This window comes from Chiloscyllium plagiosum, unplaced genomic scaffold (assembly GCF_037043375.1).
Source record: "Chiloscyllium plagiosum isolate Xiang-an unplaced genomic scaffold, Cpla_swu_hap1 HiC_scaffold_17, whole genome shotgun sequence".
In the NCBI taxonomy this organism is placed as follows: domain Eukaryota; kingdom Metazoa; phylum Chordata; class Chondrichthyes; order Orectolobiformes; family Hemiscylliidae; genus Chiloscyllium; species Chiloscyllium plagiosum.
The window spans coordinates 42,390,358-42,415,521 of NW_028270155.1; the positions used below are offsets into that span (position 1 = coordinate 42,390,358).

General features: G+C 40.4%; 1 protein-coding gene across 2 annotated transcripts; it reads left to right on the top strand.

Annotated features, from left to right (window-relative positions):
* On the top strand, positions 1–24,597 carry orc6 (origin recognition complex, subunit 6). 2 transcript variants are annotated; one of them, XM_043706900.2, is made up of 7 exons: positions 1–271; positions 4,325–4,454; positions 6,321–6,484; positions 13,167–13,256; positions 16,980–17,092; positions 17,194–17,265; positions 18,113–24,597. In XM_043706900.2, the coding sequence occupies exons 1-7, from the start codon at positions 207–209 to the stop codon at positions 18,238–18,240; spliced, it is 762 nt and encodes a 253-aa protein (XP_043562835.2). In that variant the 5' UTR covers positions 1–206; the 3' UTR covers positions 18,241–24,597. The 2 variants fall into 2 exon arrangements, with proteins under 2 accessions (XP_043562835.2, XP_043562833.2); XM_043706898.2 differs by having other exon boundaries at positions 4–271; positions 18,110–24,597.
* Positions 24,598–25,164: the final 567 nt, after the last annotated feature.

Consider the following 25,164-nt stretch of genomic DNA (forward strand, 5'->3'; position numbering starts at 1 on the left):
GTCAGGAGCCGGAAGTTAGGGAGCGCGAGGAGATTGTGAAGGTGTAGAAGGAGACCTTTCTGTTTCGTTGTGTGTGTTCCTGGTTTTCCCATTGAGTTTCGTGATGTAGTGCCATTCTTCTGCCTCCCCGAACCCCTACACGCTGTTTTAACTCCAGTATTCACCTAAAGAACTCGAGTGTCTCCATTGAACCCGAAATTTCGAAAATGGATCGAGAGATGATTGTGCGGCTGTGTGTTAAACTAGGGATCGAATCAAGGAAAGTGATCCAGTGAGTATGCAATCCCAGTCGGTTTATACCTGCCAGTCTCCTTTTTGGAGAGACTCTCAATGTGGTGTTTTTTAATTCCCCAATCATCCCTACTCTTAGGGTTTGAAGTCAGCTGGAACCTTCAACCAATTCCAGTGAGTCGGGTGCTGACTACTCTTAACATTCACCTTTGATCAGAGTTAGTCTAAAAATCACATAACATCAGGTTAAAGTCCAACAGGTTAATTTGGAAGCATTAGCTTTCGAAGCGCTACGTCTTCCACAACCACCTGGGGAAGAAGCAGCGCTTCATAAGCTAGTGCTTCCAATTAAACCTGCTGGACTATAACCTGGTGTTGTGATTTTTAACTTTCCAACACCCCATTCCAACACTGGCACCTCCAAGTCTGTAAAGAGAGAAACACCTTAAGTGCTGAGTGTTTTATTCTTGTTTCTGTCAAAGCATCACAATCGTTTTATCCCCCAAAGCTGACCAGTTAGCATAGAACCAGAATTTTCCATTTTGTTTTGTTCCAGTAAATCTGATTTTATTTGATCTTCACTGATAGAAGCCTCTTTCTTCTTGGAGTCTTAAACCTAATTTTGCTACTTCCATGTTTATTGTTGTCTTTGTGCAGCTAGTTTTTTATGGAGTGCCAATCTCACCTGAGATATCATAAAATTATATATGAAAAAACATGGGTTTTGAAAATGCTAAGTTTTGGCTATTGCATTGCTACATTGTGCCCTTATCACAACTCAGATGGTTAAGAAAAAGAAGGAAGCATATGTCAGGTATAGACAGGATAGATCGAGTGAATCCTTAGAAGAGTATAAAGGAAGTAGGAGTATACTGAAGAGGGAAATCAGGAGGGCAAAAGGGGGATATGAGATAGCTTTGGCAAATAGAATTAAGGAGAATCCAAAGGTTTTTACAAATATGTTAAGGACAAAAGGGTAACTAGGGAGAGAATAGGGCCCCTCAAAGATCAGCAAGGCAGCCTTTGTGTGGAGCCACAGAAAATGGTGGAGATACTAAATGAATATTTTGCATCAGTATTTACTATGGAAAAGGATATGGAAGATATAGACTATCGGGAAATAGATGGTGACATCTTGCATAATGTCCAGATTACAGAGGAGGAAGTGCTGGATGTCTTGAAACGGTTAAAAGTGGATAAATCCCCAGGACCTGATCTGGTATACCTGAGAACTCTGTGGGAAGCTAGAGAAGTGATTGCTGGGCCTCTTGCTGAGATATTTGTATTATCGATAGTCACAGGTGAGGTGCCGGAAGACTGGAGGTTGGCAAATGTGCCACTGTTTAAGAAGGGTAGTAAAGACAAGCCAGGGAACTATAGACTGGTGAGCCTGACCTCAGTGGTGGGCAAGTTGTTGGAGGGAATCCTGAGGGACAGGATGTACATGTATTTGGAAAGGCAAGGACTGATTCGGGATAGTCAACATGGCTTTGTGTGTGGGGAAACATGTCTCAAACTTGATTGAGTTTTTTGAAGAAGTATTTCCAAGTATGGGAACGGCAAACACGAGGGGACACAGCTTTAAAGTGATGGGAGATAGGTATAAGACAGATGTCAGAGTAGTAAGGGTATGGAATGCTTTTGCCTGCACAAGTAGTAGATTCGCCAAGTTTAGGTGCATTTAAGTCGTCATTGGACAGGCATATGGACGTACATGGAATAGTGTCGGTGGGATGGGCTTCAGATTAGTATGACTGGGCGGCGCAACATCGAGGGCCGAAAGGCCTGTACTGCGCTGTAATGATGAGGGCAGAGCAGTAGATGTGATCTATATGGACTTCAGTAAGGCGTTCGACAAGGTTCCCCATGGGAGACTGATTAGCAAGGTTAGATCTCATGGAATACAGGGAGAACTAGCCGTTTGGATACGGAACTGGCTCAAAAGTAGAAGACAGAGGATGGTGGTGTAGGGTTGTTTTTCAGACTGGAGGCCTGTGACTAGTGGAGTGCCACAAGGATTGGTGCTGGGTCCTCTACCTTTTGACATTTACATAAATGATTTGGATGTGAGCATAAGAGGTACAGTTAGTAAGTTTGCAGATGACACCAAAATTGGAGGTGTAGTGGACAGCGAAGAGGGTTACCTCAGGTTACAACAGGATCTGGACCACATGGGCCAATGAGCTGAGAAGTGGCAGATGGAGTTTAATTCAGATAAATGCGAGGTGCTGCATTTTGGGAAAGCAAATCTTAGCAGGACTTATACACTGAATGGTAAGGTCCTAGAGAGTGTTGCTGAACAAAGAGACCTTGGAGTGCAGGTTCATAGCTCCTTGGAAGTGGAGTCGCAGGTAGATAGGATAGTGAAAAAGGCGTTTGGTATGCTTTCCTTTATTGGTCAGAGTATTGAGTACAGGAGTTGGGAGGTCGTCTTGCGGCTGTACAGGGCATTGGTTAGTTCACTGTTGGAATATTGCGTGCAATTCTTGTGTCCTTCCTATCGGAAAGATGTTGTGAAACTTGAAAGGGTTCAGAAAAGATTTACAAGGATGTTGCCAGGGTTGGAGGATTTGAGCTATCGGGAAAGGCTGAACATGCTGGGGTTGTTTCCCATGGAGCGTCGGAAGCTGAGGGGTGACCTTATAGAAGTTTACAAAATTATGAGGGGCAGGGATAGGATAAATAGGCAAAGTCTTTTCCCTGGGATCGGTGAGTCCAGAACTAGAGGGCATAGGTTTAGCGTGAGAGGGGAAAGATATAAAAGAGACCTAAGGGGCAACTTTTTCACGCAGAGGTTGGTATGTGTATGGAATGAGCTGCCAGAGGAAGTGGTGGAGGCTGGTACAATTGCAACATTTAAATGGCATTTGGATGGGTATATGAGTGGGAAGGGTTTGGAGGGATAGGGGCTGGGTGTTGGCAGGTGGTACTTGATTGGGTTGGGATATCTGGTCCGGGTTAGACCGAAGTGTCTGATTCCATGCTGTACATCTCTATGACTCCATGATTCTATGACTAACTGACAACGTGCGTACATGCGTGTTGATGAATGGATTGCATTTGTTGGGCTTGTGTTTATCTAACTTTCCCAATATTCCTCACACAGTTCACTACATGGAGGACATTGTTAATGTCCATAATTCTGTGTGCAGGTGAAACCATTACTCCATAAGTCAATGTAAGGTTGAGGATTAGAAAAGGAGAAAGTGAGGACTGCAGATGCTGGAGATCAGAGCTGAAAATTTGTTGCTGGAAAAGTGCAGCAGGTCAGGCAGCATCCAGGGAACAGGAGAATCGACATTTTGGGCATAAGCCCTTCTTCAGGATTAGAAAAGCTTGCTTTGTAAAGGGAATTTGTGTTTAAAAGGTTAATTGAATTCCATTACAGAGTCTTTTCAGTACTGTCTAAGGTCAGACCTAATGAAAAAATCCCAGGACTCAATGAATATCTTAATAAATTATTCCTGTGTTCCAGTTGTGTTCCCATACAATGTTCTGCAATGCTGTAGCTGATTTGTTACATGCTGCCAGTATCTGTTATTTCTTGGTGGTGTGAAATTCTACACTTAGGCTAAATGCTTTAATTAATTTAAGGTGATTTAGCTGAAAGAATATAAATACATTGACAGAAATTAGGTTAGAAATGTGTAATCATGTCATTTTCTGTTAATATTTAAATATGCTGTTTTCTCTAGAAGTTATTACATTGTATCATTTTTTTTTAAAACTAAATAAGTTGTGCCTGAAATTTGAATATTTAGAAAGCAACTGTACTGTGAGCAGAATGACATTGTATGGTTCTATGATATGGACTGGATCTTCTGGCATTCTTGAATGTGTCTTGAATATTCAGGAATGTGTCTATTGTCATTAATTTTAAAGATTTGATTTTTGTTTAGTTTGTAAGCATGAAGTGATTTTAGTTTCTTTTTAAGTGAAATTTAAGCATTTTTGAAATTTCTTAACTATTATGAATAAAAATATTAATTTCCAATGTCTAAACATAAAACAAACTTCAGTATGAAAGGTTTTACTTCCTGTTTTTTTCATCTGATACGAGAGAATCGGTGACATGCTTTGTCTTATGTTTCAGGAAAGCAGAAGAGTACTTGCGTCTGTCAGAGGTGAAGTGCACAGGATTTTCTGCACATGTGACAGCAACCAGCAGAACAATAATGTGTCTTGATCTTGCAGCAACTTGCCTTAAATATCCACTGGACAAGGTAAACACAAATGGATAAAACAGTTGGAAAATTGCATGTTGTATTAAGAACTGTGTCTCAAGGAATTGTCAGCATTGTGACAACTAACTGCTCCATAACTGTTGGAGTCCACCAACTTAGTATTGCAATGGTTTTATTCTGGTCTTGCATCATCTGATTGTTTGTCTGAAATCCTGTACTGGATGAACAGGAATTACATCCAACAAAATAACAGGAATACAAACAATTTCTTTTTATTCCCTGCCAAAAAAATCTGCATTAACCATCCCTCTGTCTAGCAAAAAAGCCTAAGGTTGAATCTGACTATTTGCAAGCTTGATGACATATTTGGCCCTGTAATCGGCTTCTGAACACAATTCCTAACCACTAAGACAGCCAGTTTCATTACCCAGTGATGAAACACTTGTATTTGTCTATTCTAATTTTGGACTTGAATATTCCAGTGTCCTTCTGGATCACTTCCAGATTCCACACCTTTATAAACATGAGGTCATTCAATATTGCTACCTGTATTCTATCTTGTCCTTCACACTTTATTCACTGACTTGCATTGACTGGCACTTAAGCAATGGCTTACACAAAATTCTCATTCTTGTTTTTAAATCCTTCCCTTGTCCTTTTTCATATTGATCTCTAATTCCATCCACCCCTCCAACCCTCTGTTATTTGTGCTTTTCAGGCCTGTTGTATATGCCTGATATGTCTAAGGATTATAATTTTTGAGAACATTGCAAGTAAAGGAAATGTTTTTGGTAAATGTCATTGTTAGTGATTTTAAAATAATTTGGTCTTTCAGAAACTACATTCATGCAGTGCCTCGTTATCTTAGAGTGCCCCAAATCACTCCAGAACTAATGAACATACTTTTGAAGTTGTAACAGAGGAAATCGAGCAGCTAATTTGTAGACAACAAACTCCCATAACCATTAACGAAATAAATAACTAAATGATCTATTTTCAGTGATAATTGAGGTGTAAATACTGGTGGGGTTATTAGGATAACTCCCCTGCTGTGTGGGATAAAATAAAGGTTTAAAACAGATATACTGTATTTAGATGAATACATAACTATTGTATTAAATTATCTTCTAATTCTACCTTTATATGTGCAGCACGGTGGCACAGTAGTTAGCACTGCTGCCTCACAGTGCCAGAGACCCGGGTTCAATTCCCGTCTCAGGCAGCTTGTCTGTGTGGAGTTTGCACATTCTCCCTGTGTCTGCGTGGGTTTCCTCCGAGTGATCCGGTTTCCTCCCACAGTCCAAAAATGTGCAGGTTAGGTGAATTGGCCATGCTAAATTGCCCATAGTGTTAGGTGAAGAATGGGTCTGGGTGGGTTGCTCTTCGGAGGGTCGGAGTGGACTTGTTGGGCCGAAGGGCCTGTTTCCACACTAAGTAATCTAATCTAATCTAAAAAAAAGCGCAAGGCACTGATTCAAGTCCCAGTCTAGGGCTTGAACACAAGTGTCAAAGTTTACACTTTCTAGTGAAGTACTGACAGAGAATTGCACTGTGAAGCAGCTATTGTTTGATGAGACATTGAACTGAATCCCCACCTGCCTGCTAAGCTGAATGTAAATGATCCCATGGCACAATTTCAAAAAGCAGAACAGTTATCCCTGGTGTCTTGCCCAATATGTATCTATCCATCAACATTACAAAAAAAGAGTTAACGGTTTCTGGAAGTTTGCTAAATGCATGTTGGCTGCTATATTTCCTACACGTTAACAGTGACCACACTCGTAAGTGTCCGTAAAGTGTCTTAAACGATCTGATGGTCTTGAAAAGCACTACGTAAATGAAAATGATTTTCCTTTCATTTCTCTATGGCTTTTCTTGTAAGTTAAAGTTTTACATATCTTCAAGGATCGTGCTCTAAAACTGTCTGGCTTGACCAAGAAGGCTTACCAGGTTCATTTGAAAGCATTGGAAAGTATCCTTGGAATATACTCTCAGCTAGGAATCCGAGATCTTGCAGTTCAATTTGGCTGCACAGAGGCAGTAGATGCATCAGTCAAGATTCTGAAGAGGTAAAGTTCTCCTTAGAAAATTGTGTAAAATACCTTTCAAAAAACCCGCTGGCTCTGGGAAGTTAATTTAAATTTGTTGAAAGAAATTTGATTACTTTTGCATAAAGTTTGTAAACTTGTATTATTTTTGAAGTGGTGTCTCCATCATATACGTAATTCAGTCATAAAGTATTATATATTAAAATATTTCTGGTCACTTTAAAGTTATGACTTCTTGCTTAGAGTCTGTTGATTTACCTTCCCTTTTGAAGTAAATGTATGCATTACTATCAGTGGTGCAAAAGTAGTTTGTCGTGTTTAGGTACATAATGTAATGGGAATTCAATTCCACACCTGTAGCAATCACTTAATATTGTTCACCTAGACATAGGAGCCATGTTTAGATTATATGTAATTATTAAATCATGAGGTCAAGACTGGAACTTTGGTTTTATCTTGGGTAATAGATGAAAGACTTGAGATTTTTGAGGAGATTTTTTTAGTGGATAGTTCTAGAGTTGATCCTGAGGATAAAAATGACAGCATTCTTCAGTTCTTCAAAACGTCTAAGCCTTGGAAATGGACACCAAAGATTCCATGGTGGCCAGGTGGAATTTCACAAATCAGTTTTATATGATGTATAGTGAAGGAAAGTTAAGACTTCTTTGAAAGTTAGTCACATCTTTTCACTTCATTGCAACAAAGTGACATCTGTCATTTTGATGTTCTGATATCCTTTTTCTTTCATGTTACATGATTTATTGTTACTCATAACCAAATAATTTACTAAATGAAATGGCAAAATATTTTGTGAATGGTGGAAAATATTGATTTTAAGAGGGATCCAAATACTCTAATACATCCATCGTAAAGTTAAGAGCAGCTTTTGGAAAGCAAATGGTGTGATCGCCAAATTACAGAAGATTTGGACTTCAAGAGTTAAGTACAATAACTCCAGCTTCACAGGGTGTTGGTAAGTTGACATCTCAAGGACAATTGTGGCCTCATTATGGGATGAAGTTGCCTTGTAGGGAACTCGCCATACTGATTACTAAAACAGGAATAAAGATATCCCAAGAGGAGAAACTGAGTAAGCCTGTATTTCTTAAACTTTAGAAAAAAAGGAAGTGATTTCATGTAAACATAATAAATTCTTAAGAAGCTTAGGAGAATATGTCCTTCCTGGTTGAAAAGTCTAGGACCAAAACCTTAGAGGCCTGAACACTGTTGGTTATGGCGAGATATATGGCAGAATTGAGCAAGGAGTCCAGTGAGGCCAAACTCAACATTGGGACAACTTGTTGAATCTTTTAACTAATATCTGGGTGTCGTGGTGAGATTCTTGCTGTACAGCACACACAGATGTCAATGTAGCACCAATAGTAAGTGATACTGGCAAACACATGACCATATCAGTCACGTGTCGAGAGTTCGCACATAGTCCAGAGTCTTGGCCATGATGAGTTATCTGTTCAGGCCGGCCATGGTTGGGGACATATCTGACTGTAGTCCAGTGAGTGGGTAATAGTTAGTCCTATAGGGCCATCACAGACAGTCTGGGGAATTGCATGTCGTCACTTTGCAAGCAGCAAAGACAGCATTTTGGAATCTAGGCAGCCATGTCTATGGCCTGCTTGTCAACAACAGTCTTGGGGGTATGTTTATTGATGGGGAGGAATGGACATAGGAAGGTCTCATTGCCAAAAAGAGATGGAAAGTCAAGATTGGTAGCAAGGTGCAGCAACATTGTTGAGGTCAGGGCTGGGGGGGGGCGGGGGGTATGCAAAACAGCAGCAGTAGGCATGATGGACTAAGGGAAGGTTTGTTATTGGCGGTGACCACCACTGTGGCTTCCATAGGAATTGTAGAGCCAACTAGGATTGGCATCATTTAAAATGTAACATTGGGCTTGGGGGCAGTGAGGATAGTTGTGGGCAATAATAAATGTGAAGGATCTCCACCATGGGTGGGGTGCGATGAGTTGGGTAGAAATGGGCTGTTGGGATAGTGTGAGATAAAATTGGATACAGAGATTCTTGAGAGTACCTGGTGACTAGACAGAGGCCAGTCATCACTGACCCTCTGAAGAGCATCCCACTCAAATTCACCTCTATGCTATCCCTGTAACCGCACATTTCACCTTGGCTAATCCACCTGGTCTGCACATCCCTGGACTCGATCGCCAATCCATCATGGCCAATCTACCTAATCTGCATATTGTTGCACTATGGGAGGAAACTGCAGCACCTGGCAGAAACCTATGCCGACATGGGGAGAATGTTCACACTCCACATACGGTCGCCCAAAGGTAGAACCAAACTTGGGTCCCTGGTGCTGTGAGGCAGTAGTGCTAACCCCTGAGCCACTGTGACACCCAAATTGTCTGTCATAATGTATTATTATGGGCTGTCATGAATGCGGTGATGGGTTTCATGGTTCATGTGGGTCTGAGATGGAAAGAGGTTTAGATAGCAACAGACCTTTTTTGATTGTAATGCGTTGGTTGTTCATCTGACTTGGTACCGTCACCAAGTTAATGCACATGCTGTAATTGGCTGCGTGATGGAGATGCAACCTGTGTTTTGGGAGTCCTACATGTCATATTGAATGGAGAAGTGGCTGCATCCCTCACCTGCAAGTATGTCACCAATGATTTCTGAGACTAAAGGACTTGCTTTGCCCCTGGTGTTCCTAATGCTAGTCATTTCCACCAAGAGTCACGTGCCCATCTAGTGAGATGTTATTTCTGTGACTGCATTCCTAAAATGGTGAAGGTGGATGTAGGAGGACAAAGACCAACAGCAAGTCCAGAAGCAGACCAGGCACAAGCTAAGGATCATTCCATTCAGGCTGAGGTCACAGCTGCAGAGTCCCTTGGGATATGTTGGCTTCACAGGAGTACCCAAGTGTTTCACGCTCACCATTTCCTGAAGGTAAATGAGGAGCAGTGTTACCATACTCTATGTCCCAGTACACTGACAGGACTGTGTCGGTTGCTAGTGCTGGCCCTGAGGTCTGCAGATATGGGGGGGCCAACCTATCCTGGTGGCTAGTGACAGTCTAGTTTGAATGTCTACTCTATGAACTCCGTACAAGGAGTGATGGGTGAACTACGTGGGACCTTTCAGTCGTGTAAATGCAGCAGGACAGTTATTGAAGCCATCTGCGCAAGATCACAGTGGTTCATTTTGTTTCCCGATGACTGTGTTAATGCTGTAGCCTGGGCAGTAGGATTTTAAAACGTTCCCTACAAGCAGGGTGCAGTTGACTGTACACACATGGCACTGAATGGGCCTGATCACAATGCTTCAAAGCTCATCAAAGCAAGGGTTTTATTTCAATTAATTGGCAATCTGTGATTGCAATTAACCACCTCCTTGAAATTTATGCTTGCTATCCTGGAAACTGCCACAACTCCTGGAGCACTCTTGTGAAGCTGATAAGTTTCAGATACAAAAGCTTTACAAATTTGTTTTCGGTGACAATGCAGCATTGCTCATGACGCCATCACACAACCTCCTAACTGATACAGAGCCCAGATACAATATTTCTCATGCTTTGACCAGAGCCACGGTGAAGCAGACAATAGGACCACTGGTTCTGCTGCTTGAATTAATCTGAGCATGCCATTCAGTATGGCCTGGACAGTGTGCCATGGTACTCTGGCATGCTGTGCTCTACCCAATTGGAGCAAGTAATGAGATCAATGCTGAAGAGCTGGGGTATCAGGAGCAGTCTTCAGATAAGGATTGGGAAGGAGAAAGCTCTCCTTGTGCATGACTGAACTCTGCTGTGTTGGCTGCTACAAGCCAGGCAGGACCTGATTAACACCAGTTCAAGCAAATGAGAGCTAGCTGCAGCAGACCATGGAAAGCAAAATAGACATTGGTTTCATGGCAGCATTTTGTTTGCATTGTGGTGAATTGCAGCTTGTAGTCATTTTGTTTGTGTTCACTGTAAATAAAAGCTCATTTGAATTGTCTGATTGCTTGTTCATATGTAGTGTTCCCTCCCGGAATGCTGGGAAGTTGCAGGTTTACAATAGGCATTGTGGACAGAATAGCAGTGACCTAGAGAGTGTGTTTTGACAGGATATAACTAACGACAAGTAAATTGTGTAAGTTTCAAACTTAGAACTAAGTTCACAGTCTTAAAATATGAGGTTGAACATTTAGAATTTGCTGTCTTCAATCTGAGTTGTGGATCTTTGAAATTTCCAACCTTAAAGACTGTAAACAAGTATGTTCAAGTCATAAATCAATGGATTTATTTGATAATAAGGGTATTTAGGATTAAGTGGATAGTATGGGAAGGTGGAGTTGAGGTAATTCCACTATGTTTGTAGTGAAAGGTGGAGTAGGCTTACTGCTTGTTCTTTAATGGTCTTTAAACTTCATTACCATTTGCAGCCCAAGTTCCATCTAGTTCTGACAATTCTTTTATTCAAATACAAGGAGAACCCTTGTGGTTGTGTCAATGAAACAAAATAATTGGAGTTCTGAATTACACTCTCATCAGATATTGTACAAAGTCACAACCTACTTCATTAGGAGTGAGGATTTGAATATAAGAATGGGTAGCACAGTTTTTTTTTGCTTCTAGATCGACAGAAGTGCAGAATGGAGTTGGGATAACCAACACCTGTAACAGATCACATGTTGGTCATAACTGCGAGGTTCTGAGGCAGGCTGATTAAAAGATCCACTTTGACCCAATTGCTTTCTAGTTCTAAAACCCCTACCCCTCCCCATGACTCCTTATGATGATAACTCATGCTCTCTTTGCTCTTGCATGTTCCACACAAACTCACCCGACATCTAACATGGGCAGATATCAGCAGCCATGGCTGAGGTTTTAAGAAAAGGTACTAAACATCTATTACACAGGTCACTGTTCTTGAAAAAAATATATATTAATTCATTTAAGTCCCCTCAAGTACTTCTTTACAAAAACAAGTACTGTATTTGTAACTCGATCAGCCAAGTCAGCTAGTCATTTATTAACATCATTTAGCTGTCAAGCAAATAGTGTCATAGAGATGTACAACACGGAAACAGACCCTTCTGTCCAACTCGTCCATGCCGACCAGATATTCTAAATTAACTAGTCCCATTTGCCAGCCCTTGGCCCATATTCCTCTAAACCCATCCTATACATATGTTCCTGAAGAAGAGTTTATGCCCGAAACATCGATGCTCCTGCTCCTCGGATGCTGCCTGGCCTGCTGTGTTTTTCCAGCACCACATTTTTCAACTATACATATACCCATCTCGATGCCTTTTAAATGTTATAATTGTACCAGCCTCCATCATTTCATCTGGCAGCTCATGCCATGCACACATCACCTTCTGCATGAAAAAAAAATTGTCTCTTAGGTCCCTTTTAAATCTTTGCCCTTTCACATTAAACCTATGCCCCTCTGAACTCCCCTAACCCAGGGAAAAGACCTTGTCTTTTTATTCTATCTATGCCCCTCGTGATTTTATAAACTTCTATAAGGTCAACCCTCAGCCTCCGTGCTCCAGGGAAAACAGCCCCAGCCTATTCGCCCTCTCCCTGTAGCTCAAACCCTCCAACCCTGGCAACATTCTTGTAAATCTTTTCTGAATGCTTTCAAGTTTCACACCATCCTTCCTATTAGGAGGGAGACCGGAATTGCGCACACGATTTCAAAAGTGGCTTAACCAATGTCCTGCACAGCTGCACATGACCTCCCAACTCCTATACTCAATGCTCTGCTTAATAAAGGAAATCATACCAAACACCTCCTTTGCTATCCTAGCTCCCTGAAAGTGGAGTCACAGGCAGATATGAACCTGCACTCTAAGGTCTCTTTGTCCAGCAGCACTCCCCAGGACCTTACCATTAAGTATATAAGATGGTAAACTCACAACCCCCGTCCCACTATGCTAATGTTGTGGAAGGCAGTAAATGGGCAATTAGTAATGTTATAATGATGGCACTTGAGGTTTTGTTAACAAAGAAAAATTGAAATTACAAGAACTTTTTTTAAAATTTTCAGAAATACAGGCAGTCTAATATTTCTTAAAATTTAAATAACGTCAGCTTGTCAGGTCTAGATGTCCAACTGTCAAGATCTTTTGCATCATCTCTACATATTTGTAACTTTCACATTGCAGGATATGACTCCTATTCCAGCAAAGTTGGTTTATTGACAGAGTCAAAATAGTCCTTCTGAGTTCAGGTTTCCTACAGGTGGAAGTAGTGTCTCACCCCCACCTCTGAAAACTTGCTTCTGCCAGATATTGATTAGATTAGACTCCCTACAGTATAGAGACAGGCCCTTCAGCCCAACAAGTGCACACTGACCCTCCAAAGAATAACCCACCAGACCCATTCCCCTATCCTATATTTACCCCTGAATAATGCACCTGACACTGGGCAATTTAGTATAGCCAATTCACCTATCCTGCTCATCATTTGATTGTGGGAGGATACCGGAGCACCCGGAGGAAACCCACTGAGAGCGTGCAAACTCCACACAGACAGATATTGGAACAGGATTTCCAGATCCATAGTCTGTCTGCCTTTTTGGGCATGAAAAATCCTGCCCAGAGTTCTAAGGATTCAGTTAAATGTTGCATATTCAAAAAATGTGGTTCTACTATTTTGACTGTCAATTTATAATTGTTTTTTTCTATTGAATCTTATAAATAAATAAAATTTTATTTTACTCCTTCAGATATGAAAGTAGTCTGTCAGAAGCACAGCAAAGTGATCTTGACTTCTCAAAACCACTCTTCACCACTGCAGCTTTATTTACTGCATGCAAGTGAGTAGATTTGGGGTAATGTAAGATTTTCCTCATAATGTGCCTAATACTTGGTAAGGATGCTACATTTTTACAAGTCATCTGCCTGATATTTGATTTGTTGTGTAGAGGAATTTAGTGCAGGGACAAACTACTACTAAAAATTCTCTCAGGCACTTTGAACAACTTGCAGAGCTACAGCAAAAATGTGATAGCGTTGTAGACACTAACCTGCCATTTCTGCATTTGTTGATTTATGATGTACAATGGAATCTCGATTATCTGAACACCAATTATCCGAAAGTCAGATTATACGAAGGAGATCTCGAGGTCCCGATAGAAACACTACATCAACGACGTGTTTCTGACAGTGATCGCGTCTTTTGTTTACAGTGATTAAACAGCACTGTCTCCAAATGACTGACCTCCCACCCTCTCTTTCCCCACACTTTTCCTGGAGTTCTACAGAGGAGTGTACCCTAAACCCACCTCCATCCCCTTCCCAGATAGTCTGACCAACATTGTCCTGTACAGGGCAGAGGTGGAAACTGTCAAAAAGTTGCAGTAAGAAGTGTGTGTGTGTGCGTGTGTGCTGTTTGGAAACTTACCCCACAAAGGCAGCAACAGCTGTCATATTGTTGGTGTCCAGTCCGGCTGCCCCGGAGAAGGAGCAGGAGCAGTGATGGACGAGGATGGCGGGTGGGCGGTGTTGGCCGGGTTAAGGGGGCGGGCAGGGGGCAGTGTTGGCCGGGTTGAGAGGACCCCAGGGGGGAGGTTTTGGGGCTGGGGCCATGGAGAGGTGATGGACGGTTGGGGGGGGGGGGCGGGGACGAGGGAGGTGGGGCATTGTGCTGTGTGCTGCTGCAGTCTCCTGAATGGGGAGCAGACTTTAAAAACTCCGAGCCCCAGAGGAAAGGCATTTAATCGATTATTCGAAAAAAATAGTGGCCGCTCACCTCGTTCAAATAATCGAGGTTCCCCTGTATACTGTAGATAGGTTGAATAATCAAACAGCAATCAGTGTTACATTGATTTCCACAGATACTTGGTAATTGTTCCACATCACCTAAATAATTGTGATGCTTAGTTCTTCACACAGCCTCCCTAGTTGGGGTGGGTTTAATCCTTGAGTGAGATGTTCAGTGGAATGCCCATGCCGAATGGCAATGCTGACAGTAAATATTGCCCATTTTGGAATAAGACTTATGTTCGATGATATATGGATGAACACTGAGTCCAGAGTGCCCTGCATCTATAAAAAGCCTGGTTGGGCTGCCTACAAGAATGGTGAAGCAGACATAATCAATGATTTGAAGAGGAAATTAGATCGGACTTTAGCCTGAAGTCTTGTGTAGTAGGTGTGTTCCTATTAGTTTTCCAAAGTTCCATCGATTCAGGCAAGGTTTCATTCATCTGGAAAATAGCAAATCTAACCCCCTATTCAAGAAGGGAGGAATGCAAAAAAACAGGAAATTACAGTTTGGTGTTTGTTGTGTTAAAATAGATCATTAAAGGGATAATAACTGCACATTTAGAAAGGTTTTGAAGGAATTGAGAAGAATCAGAGGCTTCATGAAAGAAAATAACATTTAATCGCTTGAGTTCTGTGAAGAAGCAACTTGCTGTGGCTAAAGGGGAGCCTGTATGACTTGGATTTCCGGAAGGCATTAGTTAAAGTGCCACTTCAAAAGGTATTGCAGAAAAATAAAAGCTCTTGGTTCAGCGCGGATAGAAATTGGCTGCTTGCAGAAAATAGGATATGCATAATTTTTTAAAATCTAGTTGGCAGAATGTGAAAAGTGACGTCCAATCTGTGCTAGAGCATCAATTTTTCACAATTTACATAAAGGGAGTAAAGACGTGATGGCTAAATTCATTCCTACCATGATAGGTAGGAAATTATGTTTGAAAGAAATTAAAATGAAGTTGCAGACAGCTTGAATGAGTAGGCAGAGTGGTTATGATGTGGGAACATTGAAGTTATTTGCTTTGGCTGGAAGAGGAATTGACAAAAGTAGGGATGTTCTGTTTCACTTCTTCATTGTTAAGACTGCATCTTGAATGCTGTGCAATTTTGATCACCTAATTTAAGGAAGATTATAAATGCATTGGACATGGTTCAGAGTAGGTTACTGGATGGATTTAGATTTAGCTTTTATTGTCATTGTATTCAAGTACAGGAGTACAGTGAAAAGTGTTTACACTTTTGCCACGCATGGCACTACCTTAGGTACTGAGATACGTGGTACAAAATGGTAAGAGAAACGAGAGTTAAGAGTTAACCATTACTTCATACTACGAGTAGAAAAATGGGGAATGATGGTAATAGTTAACATTAAAGTCTTTCATAGTTTAAACTACCGAAATAAAGGAATAGTCTTTGAGTCCACCACTTATCTCTCTCAGCATGTTTTGAGAAGATTTGTAGCTCAAGTTGAGGTTCTGGATGTAAGTTTGCTCACTGAGCTGGAAAGTTCATTTTTCAGACGTTTTGTCACCATGCTGAGTAACATTATCAGTGAGACTTCAGTAAAGTGACTCGCTTCCTATTTATGTGTTTAGGTTTCCTTATGTTGGTGATGTCATTTCCTGTTCTTTTTCTCAGAGAGTGGTAAATGGAGTCTAAATAGATGTGTTTGTGTTTGTTGATAGAGTTCTGGTTGGAATGCCATGCTTCTCGGAATTCTTGTGCATGTCTTTGTTTGGCCTGTCTGTGGATGGATGTGTTGTCCCAGTCGAAGTGGTGTCCTCCTTCATCTGTATGTATGGATACTGGTGAGAGTGGGTCATGTCTTTTTGTGGCTAGTTAATATTAATGTATCCTGGTGGCTAGTTTTCTGCCTGTTTGTCCAATGTAGTGTTTGTTACAGCTCTTACAAGCTGTACATGACATGACATTAGTTTTGCTTATTGTCTGTATAGGGTCTTTCATGTTCATTAGCTGCTGTTTTAATGTGTTGGTGGGTTTGTGGGCTGCCATGATGCCAAGAGGTCTGAGTAGTCTGGCAGTCATTTCTGAGATGTCTTTGATGTAGGGGAGAGTGGCTAGGGTGTCTGGATGTGGTTTGTTACTAAGAAATCGGCAGACTGTTCATTGGGTACCCGTTCTTTTTTAATGAGCTGTATAGGTGATTTTCCTCTGCTCTGCGTAATTACTCTGTGCTGCAGTGTGTGGTGGCTCATTGAAATAATGTTCTAATGCAGCTTCATTTGTGAGCGTTGAGATGATTGCTTCTGTAGTTCAGTATTTGGTCTGTATGTGTTTTCCTGTAGATGCTGGTTTGAGATTTCTCATTGGCTGTTTGCTCTACTGTGACATCTAGGAATGGCAGTTTGTTGTCGTTTTCCTCCTCTTTAGTGAATTTTATGTCAATAAGGATATTATTGATGGTCTTGAAGGTTTCCATTTAGTGATGACAAAGGTGTCATCCACGTAGCGGACCCAAAGTTTGGGTTGGATGGTTGGCAGAGCTGTTTGTTCAAGTCTCTGCATTACTGCCTCTGCTAAGAATCCTGATATCAGAGAGCCAATGGGTGTTCTGTTGGTTGTCTGTAGGTTTTAGGTGGAATGCCTCTCAATCACCATTGTTTTATGTTATTATAAATGAGGACCGAGATAACAATTGAAAATAAGGCAGTATGTTTTAATTTGAGGCATAAAAATATCTATAATGATTTTAAAGTAGTTTGAATATGATTCTTTTATCTTTTGATGTTTAATTAATTTGTTCTGATGCCCTTTAGATGCTTGAAAATTAAGATTGATAAGTCCAAACTCATTGCCTCGTCGGGTGTGAAAAAGACCATCTTTGACCGACTCTGCTCTCAGATGGAAATGTTTGGACAACTTATTTGCAGTAAGTTTGAATTCCTGCTTTGGTGCACTTTCAAATTAATTGTGAAGGAGGACAAGATCATCCGTGTTTTAATAACTATTATTGTTTGAATTAATTTGCAGATAAATCTATTGAAAAACCAAGACACAATAAGAGACATAAGCCATTGGAAGAAAAACTAGAAAATGAGGATGGTATGAACTTGGCTTAGTTCTATATAGATGTATATGTGAAAGATACTTAATTGCATTTCAGAATCAAATCCATTATTTGTTTTAAACATTGAAAGAACGGAGGGCACTGGAGATCAGAAGCAAAAACAGAAATTGCTGGAAAAGCTCAGCAGGTCTGGCAACATTTTTGGAAACAAATCAGAGTTAACGTTTCAGGTCTAGTGACCCTTCCTCAGAACAGATTCTGAGAGTTATGAGAAATGGTCACTGGACCCAAAACGTTAACTCTAATTTCCTTCCAAGGATGCTTCCAGACCTGCTGAGCCTTTCCAGCAATTTCAATTTTTATTTCCATTATTTGTATTGTTTTTACAATGGAGTTAGAAGTGCAAAAGCAAATTTTATTCAATCATATTTAATTCTTCTGTTATTGTCCAAAAAAGCTTTTCCACAAGCGTCATATTCTTTTTTTTTTTTGATTTTGACTTGGCTGAAAGGTCTTTAATGATACCAGTATGTTAATGTGTCTCAAAATGTTTAAAGCTTTGTTTCTACTGTAGTATTGTACACTACACATCTGTCCATGAACAGGGTGAAACAATCTGCTGCGTTAATGTCTTTTAGTAACTGAGTTCATTAACTTAATCTAATTAAAATGGGGCCTTGCATCTTAAGAAAACCTGAAAGAAGTGTACTCTCCAATATGACCAGTTGTTACTTTCTTCAAGATAACGTGCCAAATTCCTTAATTGTGGTGATCTTGAATTGTCAAATCGGGCAATATTCATTCAAATGAATCCAGTTAAGAAAGTGACCTAACTGAATTAGACTTGTTTTTCAAAAACCAAACTGTTCTAATTTTTAGCAGATGAAGACGTTGCAACAGAACTCAAACGAGAAAAGCCTGAATCTAAAGCAACTCAGGAACAGAAATATGAAGACTGGAAAAGGCGGATTCTAGAAAATGCAACCAAAGTCAAGCAGAATAGTTCTTAGTTCACCCTTTTGAATTTTTCAAATCTGCAAAACTTGTTTGAAATTTATGGTGGCAGAAATGAAATCTAATGTTCTGCCAATTAAACTATTGGTTCACTGTAAAATCAGAACTTTGATTTCTATTGACTTTGTTTTTAACAACCTAATCTTTGAACTTTAACCTACACACAATTTATCCCTGACTATAAATATGAAGCTTGATTCTGGTTATACAAATCATTGAAATGCACAGCTTAAATCAACTTTGCAACAACCGGTCCTTTCACGATACTGCCCAGTCCACAACAGAAGGCATGAGGAATATGTGACTACTGAAGAAACTGAAACTGAGCAGTAAATCAAGAGACTTCCAACAAATTTTATTTACAAGTAATTTATTTTGGCAATTTAATTAACTAGCTGTATATCTTAGGAACTTATCTTTTAAACTTATTTTTATGTGTTGATTATTTGAAGTACAAATTCCTCTTTGGTTGAAACTTTTTAAATGTAAGACTTTTTGAGTTTTCTCCAGTATTTTGAAATCTCTTTCAAAGAACCAACAAAACTGGATGCTGGGTCCTGTGAAAATTAAATTAAGTCTTTAAGGTGGATTTTCCATTTTTTCAAGCACAGATAATATACTTTGCCCACTAATCATAGGTCAGTAAATCATAAGCCTACAATTCTGAGTGCTCATGACAAGATGGGCCTCTTCCATTAATGTAATGCACCTTGTTTTAATCCTACCAGTAAAGAGAAAACTATTACTATTTAAATTTCTGTCCAACTGTTGATTATAAAAATAATTATATATGTGGTTGATATAGGAGGAGAAAGTGAGGTCTGCAGATGCAGGAGATCAGAGCTGAAAATGTGTTGCTGGAAAAGCGCAGCAGGTCAGGCAGCATCCAGGGAACAGGAGAATCGACGTTTCGGGCATAGGGCTTATGCCCGAAACGTCGATTCTCCTGTTCCCTGGATGCTGCCTGACCTGCTGCGCTTTTCCAGCAACACATTTTCAGCATATGGTTGATATACCAAAGTTGATTGTCAGTTGTTGTTAGCTGCAAATTCATAATTCTATGAAAATAAATCAGATTATATTTCTGTCAATTTGTGAGGAAGAACATGTAGGAACTTGCAGGAGGATAAAGATGTCCATAATAAGCTGCTTCTACAAGTACTCTCTCCAGCAGGAATAGGAATCTGAAGCAGAAAGTTCAACTGTCAGCTGAGATTAACTAATTTACGATAGACTGACATCCTGCCTTTTTATGCTTGTACATGAATGTGGTCTCATATAAATGGATCAGAAAGTTTGTATTTGATCCTCAGTTTGTCCTTGGTAAATGTGACTTTGGAAGCCATGAGACAACGCATAAATTCAACAACAACCTGCTTTTTACTAGAACCTTGTTAATGTAAACAAAAAAAAATGTTCTGAGGCTGCTTTGCTACACAAATTGCAGTCCACTCTTGTTTAACTCTTCCTCTTCAAAATTGTTATTATTTTACAGGCCCCTCTACCAGCCCATCATTCAAGTTAGATCAATGCTGGTCCATGACTCTCATCTGTTTATCTACCTTTACCATATCCCTTTGGTACTGTTGTCTAACAAAACTCTAATCAGTCTCAGTCTTGACAAGATTAGAATGCCAACGAATGCAGACTTCTGATGGGGAGTGTTCTAAATTTTTAACTTTTGTGTGAAAAGATGCTTCATAATGTCACATTTGAAGCTGTGGTTATGAGACTATATCTTTTTGCTTCAGAGCCAGGGGTTTGTCTGCATTATCGATATATAGTCCTTTAATCGTAATACATCACAAATTAACCTTGTATATTCAAGGGAGTAAAAGCCAATTTTTGACAACTCAATTCAAAGGGTTACATTAAGTCCTGGTGGTAATCTGGTACATCTTCACACTTTCACACTAATATAATCTTCCTGAGGACTGCCTGTTCATTCTCACTGGCATTCTTTCTTTCAAATATGATGATATTGTGTTTTTAAAATATTGCTATTACTTCAGCCATTCTTTCCACAGACATTCAAAGCCTTAAGTATTAAGCTGCTGTTCATCCCCATTTGGTAGCCAGGTCACTGTAAATGGCTACTACATCATATTCTTTAAATTCTGTTTCTCAGTAAAACAGAAACAAAATTTGTTGTTAAATTTAAATGAATATCCAATATGTGATATAGTTTACTTGTGAGATGTAGTTTATTTGTGAATGTTCTTACATTTCAAAGTGAGGTAATGCAATAATATTTCACCATGCATTCACCAATAAAATAGGCTTGACTATTTCTTATATAATTTTGCCTTCATAGAAGGTGATTTACATATTGTTTTTAACTATAGTATGGAGGCAGTGGTGGTTGAAAATACCCCATTTTCAGTTACAAAACATAAATTTCATGCTGTTCACGTTGTATTCTCAAAATAGCCATTCATACAAATATTTGGTTTTTTTTAAGGGAATTTTTTTAAACATGCACTTGAATAAATCTTTCTGTTGTAAGTTTTGAAAAATTTTCAAGTCAAATTATAGCTTCTCCTAACATAAAGAAGGAAGTTCTGCACACTATTGTCTTTTTTTTTTCTACATTATTTCACCTCATTTGTGAAATTTAAAAGGGAGGAGGCGGAGGAAAACACACTACTTCCTCCTGTTGACATTAATGAATTGAGTGGATTTATGTGGTTGGCAGCAGTGAAACTCTAGTAACTACTAAAGATGACTTAAATAAAGGAAGTTCAGTTTGTGGAAGAATACTGTTTTGTGCACAACACAATTTGGAATTTTACAGTTTCTTTTATTACAATCTTTAATATTTGCATGTGTTGCATATAGGTGAATTATTTTTGCTTTTCTTCAGAGCTTTGAGTCTTGAAATTTTATACGTATGTACAGAGGGACCTCCATTATCCAAGTATCAATTATCTGAATTTCAGATTATCCAAAGAATATCTCAAGATCCCCATAGTAAAATTCCATTGAAGAGGTTTACAATGATTAAAAATGAATTCAGCAGACTGAAATGCTGCCGAGAACAATCCTGGACATTAATGGGAGCTCAGGCACCGTCTCCAAATGACTGACTGCCCTCTCTCACTCTCCCCACACTTCCTCTGGAGTTCTACGCAGGGGTATATCCTAAACCTTCCCCCAAATAATCTCTCCAACATTGTCCTGAGGTTGGGGCAGACAACAGGCTGGGTTAGGGAGGACGGGGGTGCACGTGCGCTGTGCTGCTGCCTAGTGTCCTGAACGGGCAGCAGACTTAGCAAGTGCTGGCTGTGTCAATTCCTTGAACTGATGGGACGTTGGAGGCTTCAGCAATGCTGCCATTCCCTTACACAAGTGTGTGTCTGCTCAGAAACCCTGAGACAAAGGGAGGGAGCAAGGCAGGCAGAGCGAGGAAAAAGGAAACTTCAGAAAACTCTGAGCCCCAGAGGAGAGGCATTGAATCAGTTAACTGAATAATCAATTATCTGAACGAATTACTGCACGCCTATCTCCTTCCGATAATCAAGATCTCTTGGTATACACAAAAGCCACTACAATGTACTGGTCTGAAGAAAGATGAAACACACTCGCTTTGCAGCCTTAAAATATTAAGTCCTTACATTTCTAAAGAAGCAATGCTTCTGCACTTTGCTCTTATCCTGACCAACGAATGTTAAATGTCTGCCGCAGCTACATTTGAGTATAATTTTCTTTCTCAATATCATGCTGGTGCACTTACGCCTTGAATTTCCTTGAGGCCTATGAAGTGATTCTTCATTTGGCAGTAATGTGTTGATTTTGCTAGAATGATGTGACATAGCAAAGTATCGTAATTGTGCATGACAAAGCAGTACTACTGGGACTAGTTGTCCTAGATAGCAAATAGGCTAAATTTTGGAACTCTACTTTCTTGGATGCATACACAGCATATAAACATGAGAGCCAAGGCTTGCAAAACAAAACCCAGTGAAGAGACAAATGACGATGGCTGAGAATGCTACCTTGTTTGCACCTGTACCCTGGAGAAATTCAGAGGCCTGAAGAAGCAGAGACCAGAACTGCAACCACCCACAATTTACTCTAGCATATGAAGTGACTATAGAGCGTAATGTGCAATTAGTATTTGCTATAGTCCTCAATGCAGTAACTAAATTGCAGGTTGTATCTGTCTTGTCTTAAGTGAGCCACACATTTCCTTTTGCTCTTCTATCCCAAATTTATCCAGTATGTAGACAGCAGGGTAACTAGTCTTTTTTCTTTGCCCAACATGAGTTACCTAATCTCCCACTCACCAGTTCACCCCTGGGAGACAGTGAAATGAAGAATTAGCACTAGGAGAGTTTCAAATCAAAAGGGAGCCAGGGGATGAAAGAATGCACTGCCTTTTTCTATGAAAGGTGGAGGAGTTAGGGTATTTTCATTTTTTTTAGAAAAAGGGGCTCTCATATTTGTTAAGACTTGAGGTCAATATTCTAGAATGTGCAACAGTTGGTAAAAGTCACCACAAAACCTGTTACCTTTGCGCAGCAACATTAGGGAATCATTTCCTTTACTGCAGATGGCAGTAAAACACATGACAGCTTTACTACATGCCAAAGTTGTTTTTCTCCTACAGAGGTGGCTTCAGAACAAGTCAGGTCATAACTTTCAGCATCAGAAACTGACTCCTCCAAGCCTTGGGAAGAATGCTGGGAACAAACGTATTTCCATTTGTAAATATTTCAAGCCAAGTTACAAAAGAATTTCTTTTGAGCCTACCAGGATCTTCTGAAATCTAATACATCAGCCCTTCAGTTGATCAGTAGCCAGCAAGAACTGTGGTTTGATTCTCTCAGGATAGTACAACAGAAATATCCCTCGTAGAGAGCCCGAAGAGCCCTTCTCAAACAGCACAAAGGTCATGTGGTTTTTCTCTTGAGATGGAAATGAAGTGTCATAGTTTGTTTCTTAAACTCAAAGATAGCTGTTGTAATGTGATGAAACTGGAGTGATTGTGAATGCTGGGAAGATATTCTGATGAATATTTACATAAGCAAGCTATGGTAATCCACTGAGTTTCTGCATGCAATCTCTACTTCCCTAGCACCTGGGACAACCTTGTCTGAATCAAAAGCCTCCTGTTGTTGAGAAGTGCTTCTGCCTTGACATCAGCCAGACTGATGTCGGAAATTTGAAGTTTCACTCCTTTTTTAATTGTTTAGTATTTTTCAGAGTACAGCAAATGGCCATCAGACACTCTTGTAATAAAACAAAGAACTGTGGATGCTGGAAAAAGAAGCAGAAATTACTACAGAAACTTAGCAATCTGTGTAGTGAAAGCAGAGTTAATGTTTCAGGTCCAGTGACCTTTCTGCAGAACAGAAGCTGTGAAAAGGAGGAATACTGGAAATGCTGAAGAAGGGTGCGGCAGAAGGAGTATGGGATAGGTGGAGATGGAGCCCAGAGGGAGAAAGAGAGAGACAGTCAGGTAAAAGGATGGATAATGGCACCCAAGAGAAAAAAGCTGATAAAAGGGACCATTAATAGGTGAGAATGGGTTGACTGTGCTTTAAGCAGCCCATTTCACAATGGCATGGGGTCTTTCCAGGAAGCAGGGTATGAGAGTGTACAATCCAACTAACTGTGAGAGTCAGTGGGTTCGGAGTGGATATTGGTGACCAGCCTATCCACAGAAATGGAAAGAGATACTGGGGAAGGGAAAGGAGGAGCCAGAGATGGACTAGCCGAAGGTGAGAGCAGAGTGGAAATTGGAAGCGAAATTCCAATTCTGGATGAGAGAGCGAAACAGCACTGATTATGTTACCGATGTACCACAGAAAGAGTTGTGGGGAGGGACCTGAGCAGGTTTAGAAAAGGGAATATTTCACAAACCTTGCAATGAGACATTATTACTTTGGTTCTCCTGATCTGTTGAGAAAATGTACTGACAGAACCTCAAATACACTTTGGGTGTCGAAACTGGCATGTATGGTGTCATCCAAAACAATCCTTGCCTTCTCTAAGAGCTCAGACCTACAATTTTGATTGAAAGGGAATACAATTTGGCCAGTCTTTGCATATTCCTGTACTGCCCCACTACCCTGAAGTGTATTCTCCTATCGGTATAGCATATAAATAAACTTTCTTAAAGGAAATGCTTGGTATTAATTTATATAATTTGGTTGAAGTTGAAGTCAAAAAGTCAAAACATCTCTTACTTTGCCAATTTATAAACAAATTTATAGCTCCCCAGGGAAGATGCTAGTTTTCACCTCCTTTAGCTTAAATACCGCATTAGGGATAAATAAACCACATTAGCTGTGGTTCTGTTCGCCGAGCTGGAAGTTTTTGTTGCAAACGTTTCGTCCCCTGTCTAGGTGACATCCTCAGTGCTTGGGAGCCTCCTGTGAAGCGCTTCTGTGGTGTTTCCTCCGGCATTTATAGTGGCCTGTCCCTGCCGCTTCCGGTTGTCAGTTTCAGCTGTCACCAGAACGAAGGACCCGCTACCCAGCAAGAGCAAAACTAATGTAGTGTACAAAATCCCATGCAAGGACTGCACAAAACACTATATAGGACAAACAGGAAGACAGCTAACGATCCGCATCCACGAACATCAACTAGCCTCGAAACGACACGACCAGCTATCCCTAGTAGCCACACACTCAGAAGACAAGCAACATGAATTTGACTGGCACAACACTACCATTATAGGGCAAGCGAAACAAAGAACAGCCAGGAATTCCTAGAAGCATGGCACTCATCCACAAACTCCATCAACAAACACATCATCCTGGACCCAATATACCGGCCACTACAGCGGACAGCTGAAACTGACAACCGGAAGCGGCAGGGACAGGCCACTATAAATGCCGGAGGAAACACCACAGAAGCGCTTCACAGGAGGCTCCCAAGCACTGAGGATGTCACCTAGACAGGGGACGAAACGT